General features: G+C 47.7%; 1 protein-coding gene across 1 annotated transcript; it reads right to left on the reverse strand.

Moving 5' to 3' along the window:
- Positions 1–1,421: 1,421 nt before the first annotated feature.
- Positions 1,422–3,293, reverse strand: LOC141133611 (E3 ubiquitin-protein ligase TRIM39-like). The gene has a single exon (XM_073623088.1). The coding sequence runs from the start codon at positions 3,248–3,250 to the stop codon at positions 1,670–1,672; it is 1,581 nt and encodes a 526-aa protein (XP_073479189.1). The 5' UTR covers positions 3,251–3,293; the 3' UTR covers positions 1,422–1,669.
- Positions 3,294–12,858: the final 9,565 nt, after the last annotated feature.

Here is a 12,858-nt window from a genome sequence, read left to right on the forward strand (position 1 = left end):
ACTGCAGACATACTACAGGAGACGATCAGAGACATAATAGAGGAGATGGTCAGAGACTGCAGACATGTTACAAGAGATGGTCAGAGACTGCAGACATGTTACAAGAGATGGTCAGAGACTGCAGACATGTTTCAAGAGATGGTCAGAGACTGCAGACATGATACAAGAGGTGGTCAGACACTGCAGACATGATACAAGAGATAGTCAGAGACTGCAGACATAGTACAGGAGATGGTCAGAGACTGCAGTGATAGTATAGGAGATAGTCAGAGACTGCAGACATAATACAAGAGATGGTCAGAGACTGCAGACACGATACAAGAGATGGTCAGAGACTGCAGACATGATACAGGAGATGGTCAGAGACTGCAGACATGTTACAAGAGATGGTCAGAGACTGCAGACATACTACAGAAGATGGTCAGAGACTGCAGACATAATACAAGAGATGGTCAGCGACTGCAGACGTTACAAGAGATGGTCAGAGACTACAGACATAATACAGGAGATGGTCAGAGACGACAGACATAATCCAAGAATTGGCCAGAGACTGCAGACATAATACAAGAGATGGTCAGAGACTACAGACATGTTACAAGAGATGTTTAGAGACTGTAGACATACTACAGGAGATGGTCAGAGACATAATAGAGGAGATGGTCAGAGACTGCAGACATGTTACAAGAGATGGTCAGAGACTGCAGACATGTTTCAAGAGATGTTTAGAGACTGCAGACATACTACAGGAAACGGTCAGAGACATAATAGAGGAGATGGTCAGAGACTGCAGACATAGTATAGGAGATAGTCAGAGACTGCAGACATAATACAAGAGATGGTCAGAGACTGCAGACATGATACAGGAGATGGTCAGAGACTGCAGACATATTACAAGAGATGTTTAGAGACTGCAGACATACTACAGGAAACGGTCAGAGACATAATAGAGGAGATGGTCAGAGACTGCAGACATGTTACAAGAGATGATCAGAGACTGCAGACATGTTTCAGGTAGCAGCTAGCATAGTTTGTAGATTTCATCAAACAAAAAAATATAAAAGTCCAAATGCAGTGTTTAAATGAAATAAATGTCCAAATAAATGATAGTCCATAAAAATCAATCAGCAATAAAGATGACATGAAACCTCCACCAGACTTCAGTGTGCAAAGGAAAAACACACCACACCCACGTGCTATCAGTCTGCTTACCAGAAAGATATAAAATATAGGCGATGTACTCAAATGATGCAGAGGGTCACCAGCAAATCCAAATGGCACACTCCATCATGGGCAGGCACAGCATGGAAACAATCAGGTCACCACATATCAGAGGACTCAGGACTCACATTAAAGATGGATAGATTGGTGCAGTCATCAACAGGAACAAACCAGTAAGAAGAAAGCAACAATAGTGAAGCCCGTAAGGTAAAACACTCGTAGTTTATTGTAGTCTACTTACAGGTATGAAGTAAAAATCATCACAAAAACAGGAACAATCCACGGCTCACAGCGCCTCTGATGATATATACATAGGATGAAACATGTCAGGCTGGTCGATGCAAGTACGCTGTGAGCCGCGGATTGACAGGACACTGACTTAAGCCCCACCCACTTCATTATGCTGGATATTCCACCAATCCCATCCCTCCTCCCTGTGATGTCACCAGTTTTATTTCTCCCGATTCCCCCCACAGATCTTTATACAACCTCTCCCCACCAGTAACCCAGCATGGATGGGCTCAGTGAAGGTGGTGGTGAAGGTGTGGAGGTGTCGGATCGGGTCACAAAGATCATAAAATGAGATCCGTCCAGCCTCATAATCCAGATCTATCCTGACTCTGTTACTGGAGATATTAGTGGGTAAACTCATCGGTTTCCTGTCATGTATCACCACATACCGATCACCATCCCTCCACAAACACCAGGACTTGTTATTATATCCAATCACTGACTTATCTGCTCTTCCCCTGTCTATACTGGGGTAACACATTCCAACTCTCCAGCTCTCTGATCCCCCGACATCCACTTCCCAGTAATGTCTCCCTGAGGAGAAACTCCGACTGCTCAACACCTGAACATAATACTGGAATCTCTCTGGTGTTTCTGGACGATTCTGGATTATATCTGACCTGGATACAGTTTTCCTGTCATCTGATATATGTAGTTTATTATTAGCTGTGTTTACATCCAGTAATATGTCTGCAGCTCCCTGTATATAGAAGGATACATGTCTCTCTGTTATTATATCAGATAATGTGTGTAATGTGCGTGATATCCCATCCACATCCAGACCCCCTCCATCATGGAGGAGCTTCTCATGTCTCTCTCTGTCCTCATTATCTCCATCCTCAGTATCACACAAGTCACCTGTATCTGATTCCTGTAAGACAGTCAGTGGATCCATCATGTTACAAAGCTCCTCAATGTGACGCATCTTCCTGGACAGCTCCTCCTTCTTTATTTCCAGATCTCGGATGGAGATGGAGATCTGCTCTGCCCTCTCGGAGATTTCCCTCAGGACTCTCTTCTCCAGGTCTTCCAGACGTCTCCTGAGATCTCTAAACAGGACAGTCACTCTCTCTGTGTCACCAACTGCTTTTTCTTCAACTTTCCTCCTGTGTTCCTGCAGACTCTGGACTCTTTCCTCCGTCTCCACTCTCTTTGTCTGAAGTTTCTGCAGAACATTCCTCAGTGTCTTCTTCTTCTTCTCAGAAGCCTCATCCAGTGATTCCATCTCATGTGCTTTATGTCCTCCAATCATACAACAAGACACACAGATACAGGTCTCATCCTCAGTGCAGTAATACTCCAGGATCTTCTTATGGATGGAGCATTTCCTGCTCTCCATGGACAAGGTGGGGTCACATAAGATGTGTTCTGGGGACTTTTTGTGGACTCTTAGGTGTTTATCACACAGAGAAACCTCACAGAGCAGACAGGATCTAACAGCATGTACAGGAGAGTCCACACAGTAAGTACAGAAGACCCCGGACTCCTCCCGATCTGGCTGAGCAGACAGGAAATTCTCCACTATGTTACGTAGCGTTATGTTCCTGTGCAGTGCAGGCCGATCCTGAAACTTCTCTCTGCAGTCAGGACAGGAATATCCTCCAGACCCCTCCTGTGTATTCAGCACACGATCAATACAGAGCTGACAGAAGTTGTGTCCACATCTCAGGTTTACAGGATCTGTATAAATGTTCAGACAGACGGAACATTCCAGCTCATCTCTCAGGTTAGCAGACGCCATCGCTGACAGCAGAAGAGAGAAATGAAAGTGAAAGTCTCTGACATCGGAGAAGAATGTAGTTGGGAGGGGTCACTTCCTCCTACACAGGGTGAGGCTGGGCTGGATTAGTAATATTAGACACAAAGATCAGATTCCAGAAGAGGGAGGTAGTAAAGATAATCACATCTCTCAGGTTTGGAAGAAAGATAAAGAGGGAAAGATAAGTGTGGAGGAGAAATATGGCTGGTTAGGTGTGCTGAGGTGAAAGGTGGACGTGGTTGCATCATGCTGATCACAGCACACATACAGTATGCTCCAGTTTTTGTACCCCCAAAACATATTATTTTTATGCCAACATCTGGGCATATAGAGAATTATGATGGTATACTTTATATACCATTTAAATGGCTTGATTTGATTGTAGCCGTATTAGTGCAATTGTGACAGAGAAAATTGAGTAATGTCCGTTAAACTTATTTTATTAGCACTAACATACAATTTTTCAGGACAAGCTTTCGGGGTATGTCCCCTTCTTCAAGGTCCAAGCAGTACTGATTCACAAATATTTAAGCGGAATGTTAAAGAGGGAGAGCTATAGAATGCAGGAGGGATACTAGTCACAGAGGGGTCATAAAACTTTAGCATAATGTGTAAGGAAACCAATATCTAAATTCAGGCCATTATTTTTCGTGTCAACAAGAAGTATCATTCTTAGTTCAAACATTTTCCTTTCCTGGATAGTTCTGAAATTCCCTTTAAGAACTAAAACATTGAGGTCTTCTATAGTGTGGTCCGATTGTGAGAAATGATGTCCCACAGGTGTGCATAAACTGTCTTCTTTATGTTCTTTGATGGTATGTCTGTGCAAATTTATCCTCGCTTGCAGCTTCTGTCCTGTTTCACCAACATAAGATCCTTTGCTGCACCTTTTGCATTGGATGAGGTACACAACATTACTGGAGGTACAGTTGTAAGATCCCATGATATTGAGGGTCCCATTTGTGTGTGTAACCCTTTGGTTAGAATGATCTGATTGCATAGTTTGCAGCGTTTTTTATTGCAGGGTTTGCTTCCATTATTTGTGACTTCATAAACAGAGTGAAGTTTCCTACTGATTAGTTTGTGTCTGAGGTTGGGTGGTTGTCTGAAAACCAATAATGGGGGTTGTCGGAATATTCCTTTTAGAGTTTCATCCTCTGTTATAATGGGTTGTAAATCTTTGATTATCTTTTTGATCCCTTCAAGTGCTGGGTTGTATGTGGTGACTAGAGGTACTCGGTTATTTGTTTTTTTTTCTGTGTATTGGAAGATATTCTCTCTTCGGGTTTTCAAGGCTGTGTTTATGCTGTTGTTGATGGTTTTGTCTTTGTAACCTATCTTATGGAAGGAGTCTGCCAGTTTTCTGAGATGTTTATCCCTGTCTTCTGGGTCTGAACAAATTTGGTGGTATCTGATGGCCTAGCTGTGTATGATGGCCCGTTTAGTGTGTTGGGGGTGAAAACTGAAACTATGAAGATAGCTGCATCGGTCAGTCGGTTTTCTGTATATCGACCTGTGAAGCTTGTCATCCCTGATGTATACTGTAGTGTCCAGGAAGTTGACATGTGTGTTCGAATAGTCCATTTTTAGTTTGATAGATGGGTGAAAAGTGTTGATCAATGAGAAGAATTGGTTTAGATTTTCTTCACCTTCAGTCCATATCATGAAGATATCATCAATATAGCGATAATATCTGTATGGCTTTTGTTGTATGCTGTTCAGGAATTTGTCCTCCAGGTCAGCCATAAATAAGTTTGCATATTGGGGTGCCATTTTGGTTCCCATAGCAGTACCCATACACTGGAGATAGATGTCATTATTGAAAGTGAAGTAGTTGTGTGTAAGAATGAATTTGATGAGCTGTGTCACATCCTCAGCCGTGTATTTGTGGTTTAGTGAGAATGATAAGAATCTGTGACATGCTGCCAATCCATCCTTGTGAGGGATGTTACTGTACAGAGATTCTACATCCATAGTGACTAGAAGTGTATTTGGTGGTAATTGTTGTATATTGTTAAGCTTGTTCAGAAAATCAGTGGTGTCTTGCAGGAAACTCGCAGTGTTCATGACTAAAGGTTTTAACATGTTTTCTATAAGGCCTGAGATATGTTCGGTAAGTGTATTCATACCTGTTATAACGGGTCTGCCTGGATTTTCTGGCTTGTGAATCTTGGGCAGCATCTAGAAGTCTCCAATTTCTGGATTATCCGGAATCACATTGATGAGTTTTGAATGTAGGTGGCTTGGTATTGTCGCAATGAGACCTTTTAATTGCTTAGTAAAATCCTGGGTCGGATCATAATGCAGTTTTTTGTACTAAGTAGTATTTGCCAGCTGCCTCTGGCCCTCTTGTATATATTTTTCTGTATCCATCACAACGACTGCTCCTCCTTTATCTGCTGGTTTGATGGTTATGGCCTGATTATTGCGCAGATCATGTACAGCTCTTCGCTCCAGTGGTGAAAGGTTGTATAATATTTTCTTTTGCTGGGTGGATATCAGGGATGTGACTTGCAGCCTGAAGCTGTCAATATAGGTATCCAGTTTGGGGTTGCATCCTTGTGGAGGTGTGAAGTTGCTGTTCTTTTTGTTTTTGTCGCCTCCTATTGTCCTAGGATTCCTTTCCTTACTGTGAAAATATTCTTTGAGCCTTAGTCTCCTAAAGAATTCCTCCATATCTGACCATACCTGTAAATTATCCAATTTGGCGGTTAGGCAGAATGTGAGGCCTTTGGAGAGGACTGTTTCTGGTGTAGAAAGTTTATGATTTAACACATTTATGATTCCGAGCTCCTCTGTTATATCCACATTTTCTGTAAAGTCAGCATTTACACAAGGGATTCTGTATCAGGTTCCAAGTTGCTTATAGCAGGAGTTATAGAAGTTGTGTTTGTTTAGGTTGTATCCAAAAGGTCTGCTCTTGGTGTAGCTTTTGGAGTTTTTTTTGCTTCCTGTTCATGGCAAGTTTTTGCAGTTGTCTTTGTAAGGTTTCAATTTCATTCTTAATTTGGTTGATGCTTGTAGCAGAGGCGTAACTATAACCTTCAGGGCCCCAGTGCAAGAAACCATGAAGGGCCCCTGACCCGCACAATGGTGGGGGGGGGGGTATTGTGAAAGGATGAGGGGCAGTATGATGGGGTATTTTGACAGGAGGGGGCAGTGTGACCAAAGAAGTGTATCTGGAAAGTGTGACCAGAGGGGGGAGTGTGATAAGAGGGGGCACTGTGAAAAAAAAGTGTGACAAGAAGGGGCAGTACGATGGGGGCAGTGTGACAGGAGGGGGCAGTATGACGGGGGGCAGTGTGACAGGGGGATATTGTGACAAGAGGGGGGCAGTGTGACAGGAAAAGGATACCTGGGAAGTATTACAAGAGGGGGGCAGTGTAATGAGGGAGCACTGTGAAAGGAGGGGGACTGTTTAACAAGAGGGGGGTAGTGTGACAGGAGGGGGTAAATATGACAGAAGGGGGCAGTGTGACGAGGGGGCAGAATGATGGAGGGGCAGTGTTACAGGAGGGGGCAGTATGACAGGAATGTATTGTGCCAAGGGGGCAGTGTGACAGGTGACAGTGAGACAGGTGGGGGCAGTATGATGGGGAAATAGTATGACGTGGGCAGTGTGATAAAAGAGGGGCTATGTGGCAGGTGGGTGGCCAGTGTGAGAGGGGACAGGTGGGGGCCAGTGTGAGAGGGGATAGGTGGGGGAGCAGTGTGAGAGGGGACAGATGGGGGGCAGTGTGAGAGGGGACAGATGGGGGGCAGTGTGAGAGGGGACAGGTGGGTGGCCAGTGTGAGAGGGGACAGGTGGGGGGCAAGTGTGAGAGGGGACAGGTGGGGGGCCAGTGTGAGAGGGGACAGGTGGGGGGCCAGTGTGAGAGGGGACAGGTGGGGGGGCAGTGTGAGAGGGGACAGGTGGGGGGACAGTGTGAGAGGGGACAGGTGAGGGGCAGTGTGAGAGGGGACAGGTGGGGGGCAGTGTGAGAGGGGACAGGTGGGGGGACAGTGTGAGAGGGGACAGGTGGGGGGGCAGTGTGAGAGGGGACAGGTGGGGGGGCAGTGTGAGAGGGGACAGGTGGGGGGACAGTGTGAGAGGGGACAGGTGGGGGGACAGTGTGAGAGGGGACAGGTGGGGGGGCAGTGTGAGAGGGGACAGGTGGGGGGACAGTGTGAGAGGGGACAGGTGGGGGGACAGTGTGAGAGGGGACAGGTGAGGGGCAGTGTGAGAGGGGACAGGTGGGGGGCAGTGTGAGAGGGGACAGGTGGGGGGACAGTGTGAGAGGGGACAGGTGGGGGGACAGTGTGAGAGGGGACATGTGGGGGGGGCAGTGTGAGAGGGGACAGGTGAGGGGGCAGTGTGAGAGGGGACAGGTGGGGGGGCAGTGTGGAAGGTGACAGGTGGGGTGGCAGTGTGAGAGGGGACAGGTGGGGGGACAATGTGAGAGGGGACAGGTGGGGGGGCAGTGTGGAAGGTGACAGGTGGGGGGGCAGTGTGAGAGGGGACAGGTGGGGGGACAATGTGAGAGGGGACAGGTGGGGGGGCAGTGTGAGAGGGGACAGGTGGGGGGGCAGTGTGAGAGGGGACAGGTGGGTGGCCAGTGTGAGAGGGGACAGGTGGGGGGGCAGTGTGAGAGGGGACAGGTGGGTGGCCAGTGTTGTTCTTTACTTACATGAGAAGCACATATGGAAGAAGCAGCATGCTTCCTTGTGATGTCCGCAGGATGTCCCTCCAGGCAGCACACAGTTCACTTCCCGACTATCATTGTATCCAATGGAGAGGGGAGGGGCCTCTGACCCGAGCGTGTATCAGCAAGACTCAGAGTGTACAAGCAGAGGGACAAACTTGTGCACTGAATCTGGTGTCTGCTCGGGTCAGAGGCCCCTCCCCTCTCCATTGTACTCAATGATATTCAGGAAGTGAACTGTGTGCTGCCTGGAGGGACATCCCGCAGACAACACATAGCAGCTGATCGCCCCCTCCCGCCCCCCTCTCCTGTATAGTTAGATGCCAGCCAGGGGAGGTGCGGCGTCTTGGGGCCCCTCCACACTGGCAGAATTCCAGGGCCCAGTCGCAAGTGCGACTGTTGCGACCCTGGAAATTCCGCCACTGGCTTGTAGGGTCCAATGGTGTTGAGGTTTCAAACACCAACTGCTTTATTTAAATGGCTGAAATTTTAAAAATTTCTAAAACATTTGTCGATGTAGCACACTGATGTTTAGGCAGGGTTGCTAGTAAATTTACCTGCCAGGTATAGTTGCCTTGGCCAATTGATAGGAGATCAATTGATTCCACCCTAATTCTGGAATTGCTGCACTTCTCTCTTCTGTCACTAGATGGCCGGGTATCTGGTGGCATTAGATAAGACAAGGGCATTGCAAGGACAGATTAGGAATAGATGGGGATCTCAGCCAATGGGCAGTGATCTTCTTGGGTCCCTTGGCCTGCTGGGAGAGCCTATTTATTTGGGTGAGGTCAGGGGTTCTGTGCCACCTGGACAGCTGTCTCGGTGGACATGTGTTGTATTGCCCCAGACTGCTAGGCCAGAGCCTGAGGCCTATCTCAAGGACATCTGGCTGCTAGGCTGTCTGAGGGCCTATCCAGAAGCAAGAGAGCAGCATAGGGTTGGGATTGCGGCTTGCAGTCCAACCAAAGTGACGGCTCTGCTGTCAGAACCGACCACAAAGTTCTGCTGAAACTGTCGTGGTCGGAGGTAGAGGGAAGCTGTCCCCACTAAGAGACCATCCACCTTGATACCAGGGACCACCGTGAGTAGCTGAAGCAAGTACCAGAGCAGTATTCTCCAAACCGGGGATGGTGAAGAATTGGGAAACTTCAGCAGGTGTCAAGCCAGGGACCCAGCCAGTGGAGGTGACGCTTGCAGAGCAGTCTTGTGTGCCAAGCCAGGGACCGAGCAGGCCAGTGGGGTGACGCTTGAGGAGTATCTGTGAGGGCCAAGCTAGTAACCCAGCAGGCCAGTGGGGTGACGCTTGAGGAGGATCTATGAGCGCCAAGCTAGGAACCCAGCAGGGAAGCGGGGGTGACGTTTGAGGAGGATACTCAGTGAAAAGATTGGAAGAGATCGGGAGATCCAGTGGCAGTGGTTCAGCGGGTCTGTGATAGACTGGGAGCTCAGTTGAGTGGAGATTGTGGAGGAAATGACAACCTGTGTTAGAAACTGTTCAAGATTGTTGCCATAGGCGTGTCTAGGCGTGTCTACATATGCAGATGTGGTGTCCAGCTGGATGCCTTTTCCTGTATGGCTGTCTACCTATAGAAGTCTCAGGGGCTGCCAATTAACATTGCATCTACTTAAGGGTGTCCTGGCTCAAACCCTCTCTCAAACCCTCTCAAATCCTCCCTCTCACAGTTCTGTTTAAGAGAAAATAAATCTCTTTGCCTTCAAGAAGTGTCTGGCGCCCATTAATCAATCTTGCATTGCACCCACCATGCCTCTTAACCCACTCTACGCAGAAGGATGCTAGCTGTCCCTAATTATAGAGGTCACCACTAGGCCTGGAGAGGCCCGGGACTTGGCTACATAGAAATCGATTAAAGGTTTTCATTTTTCTATACATATTCAGGTTAATTCATAAAGATTGTCTACTATGCTCATTAAAATGCTGATAAATCTATAAGCCACAGATGCTGGGTGTAGGAACAGATTAATGTACTCCATCCAGTGGTGGGACAAGGTATTCTAGTGCCCCGGGCAAAGATGCCAAAATAAGCTCGGTCGCAGAGCAGGGGGCGGAGCTAGTAGAAGCATTTGCAGCACCCAAAAACATATGTGATGGTTGCAGAGTGCACCCGTATTACTATTCGTGGTTGGTCATCACAAAGTGCACAGCCAATTAGATTGCTTTGATGACGGCTTGGTTTGCAGCTAGGGTTGCCATCTGTCCAGGGTTCACCCGTACATATTATTCAGACCCGCCGGTTACTCACTGTGCCTGTGCCTAAGCTGTGCCACCACGGCCGTGTCCCGAGTTTGGGTCCGTGGTAATTTCTGCTCCTGCTCCATAACGGGCCAAGGTTTCCAATTCTCCCTCCCCATCTACCCCCCCACTGTCAGCGGTGCACCTCTGTCCGCTCAGTGTGCTGCAGAGCTGGATGCAGACGGTACACGGGTAGATGCCAAAATAAGCTCGGTCGCAGAGCAGGGGGCGGAGCTAGTAGAAGCATTTGCAGCACCCAAAAACATATGTGATGGTTGCGGAGTTCACCCGTATTACTATTTACATTTGTTGTTGGTCATCACAATGATCAAAGCGCACAGCCAATTAGATTACTTTGATGACGGCTTGGTTACAGCTAGGGTTGCCATCTGTCCAGGGTAAACCTGGACGCATTATTCAGACTCGCCAGTGACTCACTGTGCCTGTGCCTAAGCTGTGCCACCACGGCCGTGTCCTGAGTTTGGGTCTGTGATGATTTCTGCTCCTGCTCCGTAAGGGGCCAAGGTTTCCAATTCTCCCTCCCCATCTCTCCCCCCCCCCCAGCACTGTCAGCGATGCGCCTCCGTCCACTCAGTGTGCTGCAGAGCTGGATGCAGACGGTACACGGGACACAGAGAGCTCTTCTCTGGCTGGCTGCAGAAGGGACACGGAGGTGGGGTTGGAGGCGGAGCCTCCACGTTCCCTGCTGCTCTGTTGAAAAGTGTGCGGAGATCAGCTTTTAAAGTACGTTTTTGCGATGTTAGTATGTCAGGATATCAAAGGGCTCTCACCTCCCCCCCCTCATACATGCATACACTCCTCACCACTTCTCCCCCCACCATACACTATCTATACATACAGTTCTGCCCCCCCCCCCACATATACCATCCATCCATATATTTCTCCACCCCCCCGTATGCCATCCATATATACAGGGTAGTATGTGCAATAGAGGGGTGTGGAGGGTATGATGGGGCAGTATGTACAGGAGAGGAGTGTGGAGGTGATGACAGTGGGCAGTATGTACAGGAGAGGAGTGTGGAGGGGATGACAGTGGCCAGTATGTACAGGAGAGGAGTGTGGAGGGATGACAGTGGGCAGTATGTACAGGAGAGGAGTGTGGAGGGTATGATGGGGTCAGTATGTACAGGAGAGGAATGTGGAGGGGATGACAGTGGGCAGTATGTACAGGAGAGGAGTGTGGAGGGTATGATGGGGTCAGTATGTACAGGAGAGGAATGTGGAGGGGATGACAGTGGGCAGTATGTACAGGAGAGGAGTGTGGAGGGGATAACAGTGGGCTGTATGTACAGGAGAGGACTGTGGAGGGTATGACAGTGGGCAGTATGTACAGGAGAGGAGTGTGGAGGGGCTGACAGTGAGCAGTATGTACAGGAGAGGAGTGTGGAGGGTATGATGGGGTCAGTATGTACAGGAGAGGAGTGTGGAGGGGATGACAGTGGGCAGTATGTACAGGAGAGGAGTGTGGAGGGGCTGACAGTGAACAGTATGTACAGGAGAGGAGTGTGGAGGGTATGACAGTGGGCAGTATGTACAGGAGAGGAGTGTGGAGGGTATGACAGTGGGCAGTATGTACAGGAGAGGAGTGTGGAGGGTATGACAGTGGGCAGTATGTACAGGAGAGGAGTGTGGGGGGATATGACAGTGGGCGGTATGCACAGGAGAGGAGTGTGGAGGGTATGACAGAGGGCAATAATGAGTAACCTGGCTTTCCAATGGTGATTTCTGAAGATTGTAAATGGTGCTCTAGAACTGGCTGAAGCAGATCTTGGTCCTGCTTGAAAACCTCCTTTGATCTGTGGGCTGCAGTGCTGATCATTGTATTCTGACAGTGGAGGAGTCCTGCTGTCATGCCTCGTACACACGGTCGGATTTTCCGATGGACAATGTCCAATCGGAGCGTGTTGTCGGAAATTCCGACCGTGTGTGGGCTCCATCGGACATTTTCCATCGGATTTTCCGACACACAAAGTTGGACAGCAGGAGATAAAATTTTCCGACAACAAAATCCGATCGCGTCAATTCCGACCGTGTGTGGCCTGTTCCGACGCACAAAGTGCCACGCATGCTCAGAAGAAATTCCGACACGGGACAGCTCGTTCTGGTAAACTTAGCGTTCGCAATGGATACAGCACTTTCGTCACGCTGCAATGTTCAAAATGGTTTAATACAGCGCACTCTCTTCTTCTTTATAATGTGACAAGAATATAGTAGTTTTGCTGCTCATATTCACACACACTTCTCACAAACTTATTTCGTTACTATTTATCGGGATTCCCTCAATATATTTTGATTTCTCACATCTGACAACATATTTTTGTATATTTTATTTTTTTTGGCTTTAATGTAGAATCTTTTTTTGTGTTTCTCTTTTTTTTTTTGGTGATTTTGATTTGTACTCCCGAAAATGTTTGTGTGTTTTTGGTGACAAGTTCCCACAACACCATTAATATGTTGTTCTATTTAATCTGTAGGAGATTGTTTGGTGTTGGTGTCCCTTGTTAATTTCATATTGTACTTTAGAAATGTACTTGAATACTCACCAACAAACTGTCCTTTTTGGATGAAAACACACACAGGAGAGTAGAATTTACCTAAAAAAATTTTATTAAGGGGTCACAACTATAAAAAAACAA

The sequence above is a fragment of the Aquarana catesbeiana genome, linkage group LG03 (assembly GCF_042186555.1).
Source record: "Aquarana catesbeiana isolate 2022-GZ linkage group LG03, ASM4218655v1, whole genome shotgun sequence".
Lineage (NCBI taxonomy): Eukaryota > Metazoa > Chordata > Amphibia > Anura > Ranidae > Aquarana > Aquarana catesbeiana.

Bases quoted from the DNA above. Each gene is read 5' to 3' on its own strand.
- LOC141133611 (XM_073623088.1), bottom strand. From the start codon at position 3,250: ATGGCGTCTGCTAACCTGAGAGATGAGCTGGAATGTTCCGTCTGTCTG.